The sequence below is a fragment of the Phaethon lepturus genome, unplaced genomic scaffold (genome assembly GCF_000687285.1).
Source record: "Phaethon lepturus isolate BGI_N335 unplaced genomic scaffold, ASM68728v1 scaffold33577, whole genome shotgun sequence".
In the NCBI taxonomy this organism is placed as follows: Eukaryota; Metazoa; Chordata; class Aves; order Phaethontiformes; family Phaethontidae; genus Phaethon; species Phaethon lepturus.
In genome coordinates, this window is record NW_010550377.1 from 13518 (window position 1) to 34781 (window position 21264).

The 21264-nt window shown below is 36.7% G+C and overlaps 1 protein-coding gene across 1 annotated transcript in view; it reads right to left on the bottom strand.

Annotated features, from left to right (window-relative positions):
* The window catches only part of CFH (complement factor H), a gene marked incomplete at its 3' end in the record, with an annotated part of 30094 nt that extends 13319 nt beyond the window's left edge, over positions 1-16775 (bottom strand). The window contains exons 1-8 of the mRNA XM_010290546.1: positions 16715-16775; positions 12819-13004; positions 10898-11003; positions 9521-9597; positions 7467-7661; positions 5404-5574; positions 2154-2333; positions 364-564 (exon numbers count right to left, since the gene is read on the bottom strand). Of these exons, the coding sequence (XP_010288848.1) occupies positions 364-564; positions 2154-2333; positions 5404-5574; positions 7467-7661; positions 9521-9597; positions 10898-11003; positions 12819-13004; positions 16715-16775 (1177 nt within the window). The remainder of the gene's footprint in view (positions 1-363; positions 565-2153; positions 2334-5403; positions 5575-7466; positions 7662-9520; positions 9598-10897; positions 11004-12818; positions 13005-16714) is intronic.
* Positions 16776-21264: the final 4489 nt, after the last annotated feature.

Below are 21264 nucleotides of genomic sequence, written 5' to 3' on the forward strand. Positions count from 1 at the left end.
TCTGTTTCTGTGTGCAGCTGTGTGTGCAGATGAAAGTAGATCCATGCACATGACCATAATAAGCCAGATGAGAGAAACATTTCCTATGCATTTCTTAATCTCATGGATAGTTTCAGGAGTAAAAAATCTCCAAAATCCAAAATCATTGTTTCAGCCTTACTCACTTCAGAGAGTCACATACCAGATGACAGTTTGAGCTCTGCAGATAGGATAACAGCCTGGGTGCAGTTCCAGGGGTCAACTAAAGCAGTTCTACTTTAACAAACTGTTCTTTGATCCGTTTTGTGCTCCATTGGCACAATTTCTTTGCACAGACCTTTGGTAATTACAATAGAATTGAGCATATTGTGCAAATGTACTTACTGAGGCATTTTGGCTCTGGAGACCAGCCCCTTTCAGAACAGACCATTTGAACCCAGTATTCTCCACTCGGAGTTGAATAACCATTATTGCAGTGGTAATCAGCGTGCTGCCCAAACCTCATTGGAAAGTAATAGTTTTTGTAGTACTCCAGTCCTCCACTTAACTTGCCATTTTCTATAGCTGGGTAGTCACACGGTTTCTCTTGAAATAGAATTTAACAGCAACAGTATCAAAACATGCATGACAAAAAGCTCAGGACACAATTCAGGTTCAGCTTCATCATCTGGGTGCTTTCTGAAGCTGACACAATCAGGACTGCACACCTTGGCAGAGCCAAAAGAGTGCAAGAACAATCACACTCTGCTTCTGCTGTCTTTGTCATTACCTATACCTATGTTGGTTCCTTCTGTTTCATTGCAACCCACAGAAAGCCAGTCAATATTCTCAGTGGAGTCTATAGGCTGATTCATGAGACCAAATGTAAGTATTTATTCTACAGTGAGATGACATTGTCTTTGTAGAATGTCTCAACTAAATTTACTATACTGACCATGATGGGAGCTCAGACAGCTAGCTCAGATATAGACACTGAATTGTGGATTGTTAAAATTGAGGTGACTCCTGTCACCATTTCAATTTGTAACTTTTCAGATCCTGCACCAAAAGCTCTTCCTAGCTCTTCTCATTTTTATTTTGAAACTGTGGTGTTTTTCTTTTGTTCTCTCAGCTCCTCAAAAGAACTGACCCTTTTCAGGGACAAACCAAGAATAGAAGTAGGAGATTCCCAGAAACTTTCATTCAAGTTTACCCAGTGTCCTACTTGGCCATGGCAGCTAGGTTCCTCCTGAAGTGCTCTGACCCATGACCACTGCCTACCTGCTGAGCCAGGGGAGACCACCCACTGGACAAACCCTTCAATAATGAGTGAAGTGGTCTCAGAATGATACCTAAATTTTAGAACTCACGCACATATAGAGAAAAGATTAATACAGATATTGACAGTGTACTTTTCAGGAACAGTTCAAATTACCTAAAGGTTCATTTACAAGACTGTATTCATCAGGGTTTCTCTCACATTCTGTTTTCTAAGTTTTTTTTTTATTTTCAGTGACCAAATATCAAAGAGTGCTAGATTATGAAATTAATTGCTAATTTATTTGTTTGTTTGTTTGTTAATACTGTGCCCACTGAGCAGAACTATCACTGTAGTTATGGGAAGTTTAAGCCAAGAAAGAAACCATCAACAATCAAGAATATCTTTTTTTGTTATTTGACAGGTTATAATAGGTAGAATAAAACTGTGATTGTTCATAATATACCAACATACAACTGCAAGTGAAAATCTAAAGCTGAGATAACTACGATGAAAGATACCTTCCAACCATTGCCTATGTTTTATTTGGATACTTTAATACTCCCTATGAACTCTTATATTGGCTGGCATCTGAGTCCTCAGGTGAACCACAAACCTTCCTGACAGGGAGCTGACTATAGCACATTTTAACACATACTTTCACAAATACAGTAATAGATAATACCTGTGTTTATAAACATAATGTAAATTTTGTTTAAAAATTTTTTAAACAAAAAATTTTTTTTGATTTTTCCAAAACATCAAATTTTTTTTTGATTTTTCCAAACCATCAAATTAAGCTTTATATCACCAAGAAACACAGTGGATAACCAACTCTAATTTCTCACACTTCTTAAGTTTTTCTCTTGACCTCTTTTTCACTGAGATATTTCCAACAACTCTCTGTGTTGTATCTTCATTCATGAGAGCTACTTACGGACACAACCTGGATCAGGCACCCAGCCATTCTTGGTGCATTCCGATGTGCTTTTGCCAGTCAATGTTTTAAAATGATATCCAGGATTACACTGTATTGTGATTTTATCACCTTCTATATAGTTGTCTTCTTGAGGTCTGAAGTCCCCGTTGGGAATTCTCGGAGGAGAGCATACAACTTCTAAATAAAAAGAGAAAAATCAGATGCCAATTTGAAGAATATGTTTGTATTAATTGCATAAGTTCTTATTTTCATAGTATATTGACTATAACTGCGTAAAATTGTTAAAAAGATGTTTCTTAGGGCAAAGAAAAGGTCACATTCCTTTTCCTCTCTTAGAAACGTACAGTTCTGTGAGAGTGACAGCTGTTACCGATGTCATGTTAATTAGAATATTAAAACTTAATTGCAAACAGAATGGTTGGAGCAAGAACTAGAGGTGATCAAACTGAATTTGACTAATCTTTGCATCTTGACTAAACTAGGTCACTCCACAGCAGGATCTCCAGATGACCTATGCTGGGCTCACTCACAGCTCTCCTGGGCTGGTTTATAGACACTGTCCCAAAGGAGGGCAGGTTCACTGGCAGGTCCTAAATGGAGAAATAGCTATACTTAACTAGGAAAGGATCATTCAAAATCTGTGTGATTAAGATTAGTGAGAAAGGACAAGAATGCTATTCTAAAAAGCTCATGATATCTTTATGCTCAGAGAAGCCAGGCAAACATATTATTTATAAACCGCAGACTGTCTTTTGGGTTTCTTTGTATTCTACTTCCAACTCAGAAAATATCACCAACATACTCAGGGCTGGGAGTAAGTGACTATAAGGTAACTATAGGTTGGTGCTGCTGTGGAGTGAAGGTGGGCATATCAGCTGTGTGCATGTACTGCTGAATCATGTAGCTTCAGTGATAAGTCAAGTAGGATCCAGACCCACTATCTGAATACAACTCAAGTATCAGAACTCAGTATATCAGCATCTGGAAAAATATTTTGTTTGGCACTTTCCAAAAGCAGTATCTTGCTAAACTGTAGGCAATGCATATTAATTAGTATCACTACTAATCTTGAAATAGAAAAGTCAAGAACTGAGTGGGCACTAAGACCGACTACTCTCTATTTCTAAAGGAGTCTTTCTGGAAGAGGTCCCAGGAAGGTGGGTGGTACATAAGGTTCTACAATGTTGCCCTGTTGCCAACATATTTTTTTGAGTTTCAAGTGTTTGGCAATTTCTTGAAGACAATTCAAGGCGCTAATGATTTCCCCAAAATTTACATAAAACTATTTCAACTGGGACATAACATGCATATTTCTGGTTGTGGGATTTGGAGATTTAAATATAGTCTTTAAATGCTCTGGTTGAATGAAACTGAAGTAAAATCCATGACACAGAAGGCTGATGTCAAACAGGACTAGCCTCAGAAATTATGGATTTGTCATCTTAACTGTTCAGAAGGTATTTGGAAGTTAGAAAGCAGGAGGGAGTTTCAGCATTGGAAATATACTAATTTGTAGAGATCCTCAGACAATTTCTGATGGGAAGTTTGAACACCATGGATAATGTGAGTGTGCAATTACAGTTCTGATGACAAACAAATTGTTGTCTTCATCCTAGACTAAAGGTCATGGGCAGTGGCAGGTTTCATGCAGACCATGTTACTTTGGTCTCTGTTACTGAACTTCAAATCTATGTTGTACACAATTCTTGACATAATGGCTGTGTAGAAAGTGCTATTGTTTTCAGCTTTATGTATAATCCAGCCCTACAATTCCATTTTAATTTTCAGTTTACACACTTATGGCCATCAATGGACTATTCAACCTTCTGAATTTGTCTACTTCACTTTCCTTGAGTTCCTTTGGAAATTGCTATGTCAACTTCCTACAAGCACTATCTTACTATTTCAGAAGAACTCTTCAAAGGCAGTTTACAAACTTAAGCCAGGATTTTAATTTGAAAGATACTTTTGTAATTTCCAGTTATTTCTGAAATGTTGCACAGTACACTAACAATTTCTTACTGAAGTTCCATCAATGAAATAGGGATAATTTTTGAATTGTTCCTCTTTAGTTGGAACTGGTTGATCAGACTAGTAGTCTGAAAATTTAAAGAATGGATGTAATAACTAGCAACCAGGTGCTCTGTCTGCTCCAACTACAGTAAGACTCATCAGGACATTCAGACAAAATGCAGAGGACAGTTCAGTAGGACAGGCAAATGTCTATTATCTCAAATGTTCATACAGGTTGAGATGTTGAGTGGTATTTTACTGAGTACTCAGATGATTACAAGTAGCAGAGTCTTGGCTATGGTGACACAGCATCTCAGCTACTGAACACAGAAGACCTGAAAATACATTCATTTGTATTTCTCCCTCAAAGAACTGCTTGTGATTCATAAGTAGGTCATCAAGCTAAGACTGTTAGTTTTCCCCAATTTTATTCATACTGATGAAATTCATATGGTATTAGACAAATATTTCTTTACCCAGTCTTTCAACATACAGCACAGCCACTGACTTGTACCAGTTACATTCATGTTAAACACACTGAGACTTGATGTGAAGACAATAGGACTTCAACAACCATACCCCTTCTCTAAGAAGTTGGTTTCAAATGCTTATTTACCCATGCCATTAAAAATTTCAGATTCCATCTGTAGTTTGAAGTTCTCTGGTATTAATGCTTTTTTTTCCTGCTTGCTTAAATATTCTTTTTAGTGTCCGATGTTTCCATTCCTTAAATAAAATATTGTCATCGTATTTTGTAGAAGGAAAATATTGTCATCGTATTTTGTAGAAGGAAAAGAGGTTCAGCTTTATCCTTCCTATATGTCCAAATCAGGATTTTTTTCTAAGCCAAGAAATCTTTTTCCCATGTTCTCCCCACTAATTCAGAATCACATAAAAAAAAGAATAAAATAACAACAGCTACTAATGCTGCATGAAGTATTTTAGCAGCAGTGTCATTTATGCAGTATACTGGAGCACTTATTGCTTCATAGACCTCTAACTACACTCAAGTAACAGAAGACTGAATTAACCTTTTTTGCTACTGCTCTCCATGGAAAACTCTTATCCAGTTGTTTGGTCCCTTTAACACTTAATCTTTTCAGATCTTCATGGGATATTGGTCAGATGTGGATGGATTTCTTTTGTTATGAATAAACTAACTTTTGTCATTACTAATCTCTGAAATTACTTCCAAACACCACAAATGCGCAAAATAACTTTAGGCAAGGCTAACCAGTGCAATAGGGGGTTGGATTCCATCCTGATTCAGTACATTGTACATCTGCTCTTTCACCATATCTGTATCCTTCATCACAGACAAACTGTAGTTGTTCAGATTCCTTATAAGACCCCTTTGGAGAACGTACATATCCATGCAGAATTTTTGGCACATCACAGACAATCTCTGAAAATGAGAAAATAAAAAAAAATCATATATTTTTGTTTATTATTTCTTTGCTAGGACTAAATGCCTGCTGGAATAAAAATTAGGATTTTTTTCATTTAACTTGACAAAGACATATGCATTTGGAAACTGTTTGAAAATTATTTGAGAACTCTTCAATGACCTGATTGTGGGTGCCAGGTAGAAAGTGTGGTATAATACAGCATCAATAGCAAATTGGTTCATGAAGCAGGTTTTGTTCCCTAAGCCACAGACCAGGACACCAAAGAGTTCTCTTGGATTTGTTTGCTGGATTTACTTTGTATTTAGGATGAAGTGTTGCTCAGCAGAACTGTCATTGTTTAATAAAATTCACTATATTCTGCAAATGTTACAAGCACATGTGTTTAATCCCACTTTATGCTGTTCAAATTATAATAAATGGGGGTTTCAAAGCAGCAAAATGCAGCTCTGAAATTGTGAACAAACCATAAATGTATCTGACCTCCTGACATAGGTACTCTGTTCCTCTAAACACATACTTCTCAATCAGATAACATCTAAATAATCTAAGAAACTTGATGGACTGAATATTTAACAGTGATTGTTCCTGGGATTCATTCTTACATGCTGACAATACAATTCCATACAACGTCTATTTGCAAAATAGGAGGAATAACCCCATCCAAAAGTACAAACTGCAGGCGTGACAAGGTGTGGTTGACTGTCTGAAAATTAGTTTTGCAGAAAAAAACTTGGCAATCCTGATGGATAATTTGAACAGGCACCAGTGATGTGCCTTTGCAGCAAACAAAGAAAAGAGCATCCTGGACTCCATAAGGAGGAGTGTTGCCAGCACTGTGATCCTTCCCCTCTACTCAGCACTGGTCAGACCATGTCTGGAGTCCCGTGTCCAGGTCTGAGCTCCCCAATACAGGAAAGACATGGACATACTGGAGCAGGTCTAGTGAAGGGACATGAAGATACTTAAGGAATTGGAAAAACTGACAGATAAGAGAGGCTTAGAGAGTCTAGAGAAAAGAAGGCTTGGCAGGGAGGGAGGAGCTTAGTAATGTGTATATGTAGGAATTCCTGACTGTGGTGGGCCAGCAGAAATAAAGATGATGGAGCCAGATCCTTCTCACTGGCACCCAGTGACAAGATGAGAAGTAATCGGCACAAATTGAAATACAGGAAATACCACTTAAACAATAGGAAAAAACATTTTTACTTAAGGAGTGGTCAAACACTGGAATGGGCTACCCAGAGAGGCTGTGGAGTCTCCATCCTTGGAGATGTTCAAAAGCTGAGTGGATATGGTCTTGAGAAACTTGCCCTAGCTGACTGCTTTGAGGGACCTTCAGAGGTCCCTTCCAACATCACCTATTCTGTGATTCTGTAAAAACTAAACGTGAATTAACCTTCTTATGTGTTGAAACACATTAGTCTGAAGAAAGAAAAATCCATCATGATTTCTTTGTATTTTATATCACCTAAGAACATGAATGAACTAAAATCATACTTTTTTTTTAAACCTGGTTCACATAGGTTCAAAATTTTTTTGTAATTACTTTGGTTAAATCAACACTGAAGTGATTAAATCTTATGTAGACATACCAAAGCTAATTTCAGAGAAATTGACTGCAGCCTGGCAAAACATAGAGCTTGTAGTGAAAGTGTGGAAGAAAACAGATGGTCAATTATGAATATATTAGCATCCAATATTCTCTGATTTCTTTTTCTTATCCTACTTCTTCTGCGTATATGCAATGGAGATTGTTTACAGACAAACTATGCTTAATTGATATGGAATAAAGTGAAAAGTTTTGTAGTTTCCAATATGGTAACCAGTCCTTAGAAGTCTGTGAGAATAAAGCTTCTTAGTTACAGATAATAAATAGTGTTCTTTTTACCTTGGCACTGAGGCACATCGCTATTCCATTTTCCATTAGAAGAGCAAATTATTTCATTAGATCCAACAAGTCTGTATTTTGCATTACATTGAAAGTTTACAACCTGGCCAAAGGAATACTCTTGGCCTAGCTCAAACGCACCAGTCATAATTATTCTTCCATTTTCTGGTGCTTGTACAGGTAAACACTTTGCCACTGGAAAATAAAAGAAAACAAAATGAAAGGAAAAAAAAAAGCCACTTTGAGATCTATTCTGTAAAATAAACCGACACGCAAAAAACTTAAAATACAGGAAACTCACTGAAATTTCCTTACACCTTTTAAAAATATACACTCTTGTTATGTATGCAGATACCATTTGCAACAGATATAATACAAAACCCTAAGCAAAAAGACAAACTGACATAGGAGGAAGCTTGTAGACTGGCTCTCATCATCCTCTTCTCTGCCCTTGAAGGTTAAAGGCAGAGCATCCACTGAACTAGATGACCTCCTGAGGTCTTGCCCAATCTAAATTACCCTATGATCCTATGAAATCTATGGATGGTTAGATGAGCCTTGACTGACACATAGGGCCATTAAACTTTGTCAAAATATGTTAATTTCCTTTAGAGCTATGCCAAACTGAATTTGCTATAGACAAACATTTGGAAAAGTGCTGTGTTACAGACTGACTACAACGGTTCAGTTACTAACTAAAAATCATAGTCAAGGGTATCAGAACTATTATATTACTAAAGCAAACAAACACAATGTCAGCCATTAATTCAGATCTCTTGTATCACCTAACTTTGTAACTGCAGAAAAAGGAAAAATTAATGTATGTCATCTGATATTTATTATTAAAGGGGAGATGTCTATCAAAGCTCATTCTTAAATGTTCCTATAGATATCACTGAGCGTGTGCAAAAGGGGCTGGTGTTTTGCCTACCATAGCTCTCACTTCTCTCTGACAACATTCTCCATCTTATAAGCCATCTGCCTTTTCTATGAGCTCACATTCTATCTTCTAGGTTCCTCACAATTAGGACATTATACAAATACTTTCTTTCATAGGCAATCATATCTCAGCCTAATGAAAACTCCTCAATCTTGAAAAAAAAATCTTATGAGGACTTTGCAATTGCAGAATCTTGGTGACGTGACAAAAAATGTTGGAAACCATTGCTCTATACTGTGCAGAGAGAGAACGATACGCCTAAAATTGAGGACACTCAAAATCCAGTAAACTAAATGTGAAATATCTGAGACCAAAGAAGTGTCAAAACACATTTGTTTTGACAGCAAGCTCTAGACAAGGGAAAGATATCTACTTTCATTTGTGATTCTTTACCTACAGACACTTTCCTGATGTTAGATGCTTAATCAAAAGAGAAATTTCACTGCTGCACACATATATTAAAATAGACCACTTAAAAATTATCTTTGGGAAGAAAGGAAGCTTATTTTCATAATCATTGAAGTTTGAAACTGGTGAAAAGTTTTCCAAAATCAGGTAAGTATCATCTGAGCCATCCAGTCCATTAAGTCTTGAGGCCTGGGTCTCTCTTGCTCTCATTTTTACTTACTGAAGTTCTTCCACAGTATGCTAATATGGAGAAGAACTTACAACAAAATCTTAATGGCTAGGATATTCACAAGGGCTGAGGAGGAAACTAGCTAAAAACACACAAGCTTTTACATACATCCAAAATGCCTCATCCCAGCTGTCTTTTGTAAACATGTTTTGCAGACACCTACTCTATCAGGGCCTTTAGGTGAGGCAGAGCTTTTAGCCAGTTTGGGGGTGACAAGACTCTGTTTTGTGAATGCTTTTTAACAAAAGCTTGAGTGCTTATTGGACTAAAATGGCTGAGCAGCCATTGTAAGAGTTTCACTGCTGCATAGCTTGAATGAATTTAAACATATGTTTAAACTATGTCCTGGTTTCGGCCCTTTTTTTTTTTTCAGTTACAAAACAACATACTAGTAGAGAGATCACAGACTAGTTCTAGATAGTATCAGACAGATAAAAAGACAGTTTGATAAAGAATTAAATGTCAAACTCCATTTACCTTCACAGTGAGGAATGTCATTGCTCCATCCATCTGCCTGACAGTCACGGTAATTTCTTTGGCTGAGCATCTGGTATCTTACCAAATAAAAAGTAAACGATGCTAAAGTACAGTTTTGTTATATTATAGGAACAGCAGTGCTGCTGTTTTCGAAGCAAAGGAAGTAGGTTTCATATGTTCAAGCACCAACTAACCAAAACATGACAAAAATGAGTAGTTTTTTGGCCTGCCTCTTCCCTATTTATTTTAATTCCATATGGCAAATAAAAAAAAAAACAATGAGAAAGTAGGAAGTAATCAGTAAGATGGCTTCTGCATTACAGAGATAGCAAGCTTTAGTGACATAACAAATAACCTAGGGGTAATTTACACAATCAATAGCAAACAGAGTAAAACTCCTGTCACCTGGGCTCTACTATGACTGAAATCCATGTGACAGCATCAAAATAGCACTTAATCCGAACCATATGTATCTCAAGCTTTAATGAGCTAGTATTATCTTAGGTTTGAGGGCAACATGGCCACAATGCCGTAAGTTCTGTTTTGTCTGAAATGTAGTCAGAAGAAGTATAGCTAGTCTGAAATGACAGTGAAGAATTTAAGGGATTAAAAAGAATATTGATTTTGGAACTCTTTTTGTGGAACTCAGATCAGACTCCAGCAATACAAAGACTGCAAAAGCATGGTTGAACCACTGTACCATGCTTATAGCTGATTTGCATTTCAAGAGGAAAGCATCCAGTCACAGGCATACTTAACTAAACACAATACTATATGTTTGCCTTGCTGCAGTTTCATTGGAGAAGATGAATAGAGGAGGAAGAGAGAAGTAGTCGGTCAAGACATTTTAGTGAGTCTACCAGAAATGTCTTCCTTCCAACAATTTTTACAGTACATTTTACTTCATAATGCACAAAAATGATTTAAAAAGGAAGGATGAGTTGTGGTTCTGAACAGGAGATTCTGCTTAATGACTTCACTAACATAACTGCATCATGACTGCTTACTGAGAGCACTGATTCCAGCATAGAAAGCTGCATTTCCATCTGAACTGGCTGGCTGGCAGGGTCATGAGGCAGCTTTACAGATAGATCACTATTTTTGTTTTCTACTCAGACAGACGTGGTTTCAAGTAAGCTATATATTTTAGACACTTTGGATGACAGTTCCAGGTGCATGAGTTTAGTTACTCCAATAGCACTAGACATGAGAGTTATCTTTAGTATTACTGTAATTGCAGAAATTTAAATTAAACAATAACCAGGCATTAAATATTAATAAGTTGTAGCTGCATTACAGACAACAAATCTATAATTGACACTTTTTGCCATTAACATCTTTTGTTAACTCCCATATATTGAATTAAATAAGTATTACCCATGATTACATCTGTACTCAACTCTGGCACCAAATACAAATTCACTTCCACTGGTAAGTTCAAAGGAACCAAATTCAATATCTCCAGGATGTCCACATGGCTTATCTGGTTTAAAAAAAAAAAAAAAAGAAGAAAAATTGACTTACACCATACATGGGAATGTGAACGTGTGAAAGATGGCACTTTTCTAGTAATGAGCAGTGAGTATGGCCCTTTCAAAAACTCAAAAATGCTCACCGTTAGCTTGATTAACCCCTTCCTTTTTTAATCACTATCTTCAATGAGAACATACTGGAGTATGGATCTGCTGATATTTTAAAATTAAATAACAAATTAGCAGGTTTTATTCCTTTAAAAAGGCTGAGCTCGTATTAAGTTTTATGAGAAATTTAATGGCAGGATATAACTTCAGCTTTTCATACAACTTGTGACACAAACTGGTTCAAAGCTTCCACTACAGAATCCATCCATGATTGGAAATGAAATTTCCTCAGTCTGATGGGGATTGTGCTGAGTAAAGAGGGACGATCTAAGGCCACAGGAGTCTTTTGGTACTCAGTCCTTTCTGCTCAAAGTTACCCATGTGGCTTGACCTTAACTATTTGTCCTGGCTTCCCAAAAGAATTGCAAAGATGAACACACCACCCCTCTCATCCATCCACTTTCCATGTTATAATATGGACTGCAAAATAAACTGCATAGCTAAAACCCATTAGGCCCCCCTCAGAAGAAATCTTTCCTGGTCCCTGTTGACCTAGGCAATTTCATTTCTTGGAGTGTATAAACATCCTTGTTTTCTCCAAGGAAGAGGTGTTCGAGTAGGCCCTAAACATGCTCCAGTGTGATTCAGAGAAAATGGACAACTTCATGATCAATTTTGTTGTCTAGTGTGGCCTATCCTGAAAAGTGATCGTAATCTGTGGCAGACCATCCCTTTTCTCCTTCCACCTGCACCTTGCCAGTGTCAGTACCTATTCACAGGGTGGCTCTATTTACTAAAATATGTTGCTAAAAAGCAACACCAAATTTTGTATAATTTGAAAGATCCATGTTTACCGAGTAGTTATACAAATACATATAAAAACTGAGAAGGTGACTAAAGAAAAAATGTAAAAGAGACTAGTAACAACTTTATTAATTTTTACTCATGATTTGTATTCATCTCTGTTTGAAGGAACTTTGGGACTTAATTTTATATTATTAAATCAAATATTTATATTCTACTAGTAAAAATGTTGTATGTTAGATATGTAAGAATAAAAGCTTGTGTGTCTAAAATTTCTTTGTGTTTAAAACTAATTTATTAGCAAAAAGAAGTATCTGCTGACTAACAGTCATAAACTTCAATTTCTTCAACTAATGAATTCTGTATGATGGTGTGAAATACTTCTAAACTCTTAACACAGTATACTAGGGATAATAAATAGCAGCTCTCATTCTCATCATGAATTTTCCTTCATAGATTAAAAGAGAAGGCAGGGAAAAATAATTTCCCACTTCCAAGAAATTATATCCTTCATAGAACTAGTTGAATAAACTGAAAAGATGACAATACCGTCTCTTGACTCTCATTCAGAAGTGCTTTATTCTGCTTAGAATTTTATCTGCATTAGACTTTTTCTAAAATTTTGGAAGCAAGCTCCTAATAACTTAACAACTTAGCTTAATAACTTAACATAAATTGAGTTAGTCAGGCTGGTCTAGAGTAAGATCTCCTGTGAAGAAAAAAAATTATAATAATTTGATCTGGAGAAGAGGAACTTTCAAAAATGTTGCATCCCTTTTAGGATGATATTTTAAAGAATGCTGAAATAAGTAAATTACAGGTAAAGATACAATGGTAATTTCACATTGACATCACTGGCAAGGAACGTGACCTGTCACGTCAAATGTTTGCACATATTTTGCATAAATACTTACTTCTGCATTCTGCCGCCGGGAGGTGTTGCTTCCATGCTCCATCAGCACACTCAAACACAATTCGTCCAAGTTTTATATATCCAGGCCGACATCTGTATGTTACTTGAGTACCATGTGGATAGGGAGGTTTGTCCCATCTTTCAGTAGGCACTTCTTTAACCCTCCTAGGAGGAGGCTCTTTACAGGCTAAAAATTGTAAATAAAAATATTGGTGACTGAAGCAGATGGTACAAATGCAAAGTAATTTTACAATAGAAAATGTAGCAAGAAATCCTGGGGACATCTGTGATGTTTTCCACTTAATTATCACAAAATCGAAAACTGCCAAGAATCCATGTTTTGTAGGAATATGAATAGACATTTAGAAGGATACATAAGAATAGTCAAGCAGGTGCCAAGAAACTACACGTGACAGTCATAATTAATGAAATAGATTTTAGTTAAAGACTGACATGAGATTAATGCCCTGATTCTGACCACAGACATCTCTTACCCTTCCATCTGCAGGAGATCCTCCATGCCTGTCTTTCCATTACCACAGAGAACAGCTCTGTGCACTCTGTAGAGTTTCCTTTCAAACTACTTCCTTCTGCAGCCACCACCATCCTTACTGACATTAAGTTCATGTGTCATTTGATCAAGTTCTGTTAAAATCTCCCCTCACTTTTACATCGCCTAAACTTTCTCTCCTGATGTCAAGCTGAGATCACTTGGTAATCCAAAACTCATTTCCTCCTGTCTTACATTACTTCTTATGACAAGTTACTTATTACATGATGTAATTAATTCTGGGTATTCACTTTGACCTTTGTTAGCTTCAAAGCATTTTAACTCAATTTGGGGGGTGGATGGTGTTGTCTGATATTTCTCATTAGTTCAATATTACACAGTCCTTCCCCAAAACCTCCTTCCTGGGCCTTCTTCAGTGTCTGTGAAATGTACAGCCATGCCCATATGAATTACAAGAAATGAGCCTCAATTATTTTTATTAAGAAGTTCCTCAACAGGTTGAGAATGAGAAAAATCAGACTGAAGGGGAGACAAAAAAATGTTGGGAAGGTGTTAATGAAAGACTAAATGATCTTTGTTACGAAACTTTTTTTTTGGTTTTGTTTACAATAATTTACCTAATTTCAGTGACTAATTCTCTGAAGCTTTACCCAGACTAACACAGTCTGGACAGTCCAGCTAATTAGATGCAGTGAAGTCTGTTTTGCCTAGGAACATGAAAGGTAAGAATTCATCAAGAATAAATAAAACAATCTCTGAGAAATTAGGCCTTGGAAAAGAAATGAAACGTCTGTATAGAAAATAAATGGGAGAAGAAATGTCCACCAGGTAAGGAAATTTCTCGGTGTGTAGATTCATTACTCAGTAGCAGCTGGCACAAAAGTCCTCTCACCAGTTTAGTTGTAAGGCCACAGGTTTGAGAAAGAGCAATACTCCCACTGAAGCTTTCCTATGGATTGTCCAGGTGCTGCCTGAAAGTGGGATTAGAGGAAAAATACTTAGGCTCTTTCCTCATGTGAGGGATGTGGAGTTATGGCTTGCTGAACTAAACTGTGGAGACCACAGATTAAGTAGCTGTGATTTCTAATACAAAGTGAGCAGATTAAATACTCGTTCTTCCACATCAATGTGTGGAAAGTGAATTTTACTTCAGTTGTAAAGACATATCCTTGAGCACTCACTGCTTTAATTTCAGTCAGTGGAGTACCTATCAAATTAGAGCCATAATTTTAGAGTTTTTTTTAAAATTCAGGAAAATGTTTTGTTACACGAAGTATTCTGTAGCTATGTCATTTTGAAAATATACAGAAAATAATGTTAATTGTGAGATCTAACTCTATTTCGGCTGTCTTAAGTAGGCAGAAGAAACAGACAAGCTTTGACAGTACTGCTGAGGTGCTAAAGGAAGATTCATGTTTTATCTAACTATTTTAATAAGGATGCTTCTTTCTACTGATTACATCTGTGTGGAAATAAATCCTTCTGTCCACTAGTGGGTACTACGCTACTATCAAAGAAGGTAGTAGAGACTTCTTAGCAAGTTTAAGACACATTCACTTTTTAACAACGTTTTTGCAAAATGCAGGAATAAGTGAAATGAACAAGACTCCTCTAGCTAGTTCGGTCTTTCAAATGTGTTAAAAACGGTTAGTTTACCCAATAAGTTCTTTGTAATGGTGGGAAAAGGAATTTTTCTAATTTTGCATATTTTTCATTACAGCTTGTTAAAATTAGTGCTTTCAGTTTGCAAGCTGAGAAAGTACACTCCGAATTCTATGATTTAAAAAATAGGCTATTTATTACCAGGACAGCTCTGCTCTATCCCTCTTTTACTTCTGCATTGTATTATATTTTTATTGTCTGTTGTGTAGAATGGGGCCTCTTCACTCCTCCTTGTTTACATTTTTAAAAAAAAGCATGAAAGGTTATCTCCTGATAATCTCTTCATCAGTACTAAGATATGTTTCTTTCTGGGTTTTATTTCAGCGCTCTCTGATTGTTCTTTACCATTCCTGCCCAGATGTCAAACTATGTGTTATCATCAAGTGTCACAGTATGTATATGTATTTCTGACTACAATTAATTATTCTTTTTTTTAATGCAGTTTCTTAGTAGCCTGAGAAGAATAAATCTGCTGACGGAATATACTTCCAAATTATATTACCTACAACATGCACTCACAATGTGTACTCACCAAAATTGATAGGGTTTTATTCTTATATTAGAGGCATGCACTAAATGCATATACCTTCAAATCCTTTAGAGAGAGCAGGGGAGCTCAAATTGATCATTTAGTATTTATATGTGACTTGACCTCAGTTAGAGCTCAAGCTGTTTTCTTGCCATCATTATCCTGGTAGCAACTTCCATAAAGTCAAGCAGAAACTATGAATTCAGGTAGAAGTATTTTTCATCCCTTGTGCAAAAAAACAGCTCTTGAACAACTCACATAGACTTTCAATATGAAGCTTGAACTAAGAACCCTGCATGACTCATTGTAATAGTTGTCCCAGATAAATCAAATATTGCTACATTTACATTCCTTTGCAGTCTCTCTGATCTAAAGAAAGCATTGTGAAAAGGAAGTGCAAATTCAGGCAAAATTTCTTTTCAAATTCCAGGACTTTTCTGAACTTCTTTGCAAACAAATTAGACTTTATTAGTTGTTTTGGAGCTGTATTTATTATAAGTATATATATAAAGACATTTCTGCAACAGTCTATGTAAAGAAATCCAGAGAGAAAACAAAAGAAAGAACTAAAAATACATTAAACAATTTAAACATAATATGAAGAAAAATAAATTCAACAGAGGAGCAGATAATATCAGAGGCTTCTGAAAAGATACGCAGAGTACTAGCTACCTCTTTAAACACATACAAAAACATACCTGCGTACATTTATCTCATTTAATGGATTAAAACCAGTCTACCAGTCAACAGATATTGTAAGCTTTTCAGCCAATTTAGTAATCATTCCTCTTTCTCAAATTATCTCACAGATTATTCCAGACAGAAATACACATTTATTGAATAATTTTTATTTTAATCTAACAGCTGTTTACAGGTTTTAGATGTTAGAATAATTAACAAATATAATTAACAACACATGAGTTGTCTGGCTTTAGTTTATAGGGATACTACCATTAAAATAGTTGTGTAACATTAATAACAGCAGTAGTTATCCAAATAGGTGAAATGCCACCTATGACAGGATACTAAATACTAAAGGTGTTAAATACTGCCAGAAGAAATCTCAATTATTGTTGTCAGAAGTTCATTAAAATAGGCTACAATGCAAACATTTTCTTTACATATTGTTTTAGTTACCATCTTCACATACACTTTAAGAAAGGGGTGTTGGGTTTTTTTCCACATTAAAGCTTACCTCTTTCTGCAGTACAATACAGCCAACATAAGAGCAGAGCTGCATAGCCCAGGAACGACATCCTAGACATTCAGAAACTCAGCAAATACATCTAGTATCGTAGCCTACTTTTTTTGATTACTTTGTGTTATTTCCACTCCTATTTTACTCACTGCTCCAGGGATTGACCTTGCAAAGCATTTATACTCTGAGTTCAGTAGTCACTTCCCCTAATCCTATTGCAACACACAAGTGTTTGTTTTTTGTTTTTTGGGTTTTTTTTTCCCCTCTCTCCAAACTTTGCTAAACGAATAAATAAAAGTCTAGCAATTTTGGTTGACACAGACCTTCCCTGCGGTCTGTTTGTTTTTATATCATACCTCACTTTTTTCATATTAATCCTTTCCATACTCAGATAAGCTTATTTCTTTTGGTATCCAAAAGAAGTTGTACAAACAAATTATTTTGTGATTCCTTGTGTCTTATATACTTAGTTAAAAAACAGGAATTCACATTAAATAACGTGTAAAAATTAACTTCTCTATGTATATCAGTCAGGATCTATGTTGAAAACAATTAAAATAAAAAGCAGACAACAATACAAAGTTAATTACTAACCCACTGGTTCTTGTATAAGATAACCAACTAACCAGAGTAAAGGAAATGTAGTTGATCAAATACTTGATTAAATAAACCTAGGTGATGTTGAAGCACTTGTTTCAGTATCACATGAGAAATGATAAGATGGAGAAGGTGTGAATGAATTGCAAGATGAATAATGAACTATCCAAAGAAAAATAATAAAGATTCTGCTAAAAGAAGAACTACCTAGCAAACTGGGCTAACAGAAGAACTCCTCCATGGATTCATGTAAGCAATAATCTTTTTAATATTTTCATTAAATTTCTGGGTTTTATAAGAAGTGCACTCCAGTGGACGTGTGGCTCATATGAAGAGAAGTATTTGATACTGAGAATTAGGGAAAAAAATTAAGAGTATAAAGTGCTCTCGGGAGATGAACACAAAACAGCTGCTCACCAGATACCCCGTAATGGTGATGTCTGACTGACATGGAGTATACAAGATTGATCTTGTATATGCTCCCAAAAGACCACATAATATACCCTTAAAATCACTGGCTTAGGTACCTTACTGATACAGGATGAAAAATAGTGTGTTTAGAGAACAGATCTCAAATCAAACCTGAATTCCAAAGCAGCTAAAACTTTTTTGCTTCTCAAAATACAGATGGATTTTTTTTTTTTTTTTATTATTATTATTATTAACCTGGGCTGTGTTTTCAGTTACCAATTCTAAGGAATGGTCTTAGTGAAAACTGGCATTCAGCTGTTTCACCTACAAGAACTCATGCAGACAGCATAACATATCTTCCTTTCTCTCCCCTTTTCTCTTGCCAAGTGACTCTTTTATGGGGAATGAACTCTCACTCTGTTTCATGACCCTGTGATGATCAGTCTGCATCCATTTTGCACTTAATGGTGCTTACCCAACCCGTAAAAAAGATTTTTTTTTTGCACCTGTCCAAGTTGAGTTTTGAGAAACAGTTCCTCACAGAACTTCACTGCCCAAACCTTTAATTCCTTTTGTTCTGTGGTAGAGAACTGCGTGCTGCTGCAGACAGCAGTGCTCTACACCAAGACAGTCCCACTTGTCTTCTCTGCACCAACCTTCTTGCATAACCATATGTGCATGTATTTACATGCTTCTGTACCACTGGGTTGCTGGCTGCAAAAGCTAGTTTCCTTGCAGTGGTGAGGAACTTAGGATGGTTTAACCTTCCCTGTCACAGCAGTGGTACTAACTGCTTTTCAAATGTAGCAGTGACACTGCTGCTTTCCAATTCCTCAGCTACTGTGGGAAGATCAGAGAGCAGGAAAAACACTGAGGCAGAGTGCTAGGAGGCACTTGGATTCCAAGCCAGAGACAGTGGCTCAAACCAATTACCTGTAAAAATCCATGCTGCAGGCATGGGTTGTATAATTTCTCCAATTTTAAGTGTTGTATCTCCCGACGTCATGAAACTCAAAGTGGTTCAGGTTTTATCAAACTGCTTTTGGGTTATTAAACCACTTGCCAAATCATTATGGGCTTGAAACACAGTCAAAGATACTTTCAGCTACAGATAAAAGATAACATCAACACACAAGAGCAGAGAGGTATAAACTTTCTATGAATAAATTTAAGCCCAAGATTAGAAGACTCACCTAAGTAATACTTTGAAGTAATCTTTGTATAGGCATAATGTTGGTCTATACAAAAAAAACATCTTCAATCACAAAGCAGGGGACCAGACTCAGTCCTTTCCAGTCTTGTGTTTGTAATCTTATGTCATTGATTAAACTTACCCTAACCAAATGGAAATAAAATCAGGAACTTTCTTCCCTTCCTCACCACTTCTACCAGTTGATTCAAAACTAACACCTTTAATCATGTCCAACTTAGTCATTTCCAGCCTCTAAAAAAACAGAGTGCATAGGCAAACCATGCCTCAGGACTTCTAAGGTAGGCAGAAAAAGTCATCTCTAGAGTACCCCTACTTCCTATTGATAAGAAAGGCAGAAACATCTAAGAAGTTATGCAACCAAAGGCAGCTGGATTTTGCCCGTGGAAGCAGAGCTACTCTTTGACAACTGGTGTGACCACACTCAAATATTGCTGCGGGCACAGCCAGACAGCCAAAATATCACCATACAGTCACTGTACTAGCAAAACTGCATGTCAAGTTATAGGATCATAGGAAAGTTCAAGTTGGAAGGGACCTCGGGAAGTTATCTATCTTGTCCAAAACTCCTGCACAAACTAGAGTCAGTTATGAGGTCAGACCATGTTACTTAAGACTGTATTCATTCCTTACTCAATGTGGGGGCTTAACATTAAAATAGAGAGAGTTTGTTCAAACCTGAATAATTTTGAGAACAGTGTTTGGAAGCCATTTGTGTTAGGAAGGCAGATCTGAGGACATCAGTGTATTCCAGTAGGGAACTAGGGATGACTAGTAATAAGAGCTTAATTAGTCATTGTCGAAATAGCATCTCTGTCCACTATAATTGCAACATGTTCTAAGAGCATGCTTGTTGTCACACCTGAGTTTAATGATACCATTAGAGCCTGCAAAGTTCTAGAACCAGTCACTGTTTTGCCCAAAAATCTTCACGAAAGGGTTCTACCCCACTATATTAATAGTAAGATTATCATTTCATTGTCAACAGTTGTCTCTCCTCCCACTGGCAGACAACTTTGCCAAATCATAATGACATTACACATCATGTAATAGCTACAATTACAACCTGGTGTGACAGGGAAAAACTGCACAGTTCACTTAGTTTAAAACGAATCACAATCAAACTGGTTTACTGATTTATTAATAGCACATAGTTACTGGCAATTGGCGAAATATACATTCAGGTTCAGTATCAGCAATACAACAGGTAAGACTGTTAACAGACAAAATGCTAATAAACACCTAACAAATTTCTAAATGACCTTTCTTCACTAATCCCCCAAATTTCTAACCATGCACACAGATCTGTGCACCCACATACCCATGGTTATACACACAATCCCCCTCTCACACATATCTTCTTAATGGGTGCTTAATGTGTACCTGTGCTGTACTTTACAACCTGCTAATGCACACACTAGGGAGAAAGCACCACACAAGGTCGCACACCCAGTTGTGAGTCCCTACCTGTTGTACCCTGCACTGTCACTGCTCGAGCTGGATGCAGGCTGCTGGCAGAATCAGGTAGGGAGGGTGCTCTGCCTGGCCCAGAGAGAGGTTTGGTGCCAGTGAGTGAACCAAACAACAGTGTCAAACCCAACTCCTCTAGTTTTGACCGCTTGTCCTGTTCCCACTTTCTCCCTCCTGTTACAAAGTTGCATTTATCCCTTACATTTCTTTCCAAATTGGCACCTCCTTTGTTTCAAAACTGACTCTTAACTCCCTGGTTACTGTTTAATCTGGCTGATGGTCGGCAGCCTCTTTAACATGACCAGCTGTAGCATATGCACTCTCAAACAGTTTTGGATGCTTGAACTCACATTGCCATTTTAACAGCTGTTGCTGTTCAGGCCTTATGAAGGACGGGCCATGTGAGCACTCTTACAAACAGAAAAACAATATTAGGAATTCTCTGAATATACTTTCAGCTGCTTCTAACGCAAATTAGATCACAGCATGTGTTCAGGCAGGGTTTTGCAGCAATGACGGGAGACATATCATGTCCAATTCTGAAAGTAGTTTGTACCACACTTCTGATTACTCTTGTTTAAGTACCATCTCATTCTCCTGCCTTGGTGTTCTGTACTCAAAAGCAAAGTGAAAATTACTTGAAAAGGTGTTCTTTGCAAAAAAAAAAAAAAAAAGAAAAAAAGAAAAAAAAGAAAAAGATGCCCTCCTATAAAAAAACAGCTATCAGTATTAAACAAAGTCCTCCTACTCACAGCCAAGTGGAGATTTACCAGAAGGCAATTCAGAGGTTATCACCATTTCCCACCAGCTCTCTCCCCTGCTGCAGTGCTTCTATCCCTCTTGTTCCTACAGTTTCTTT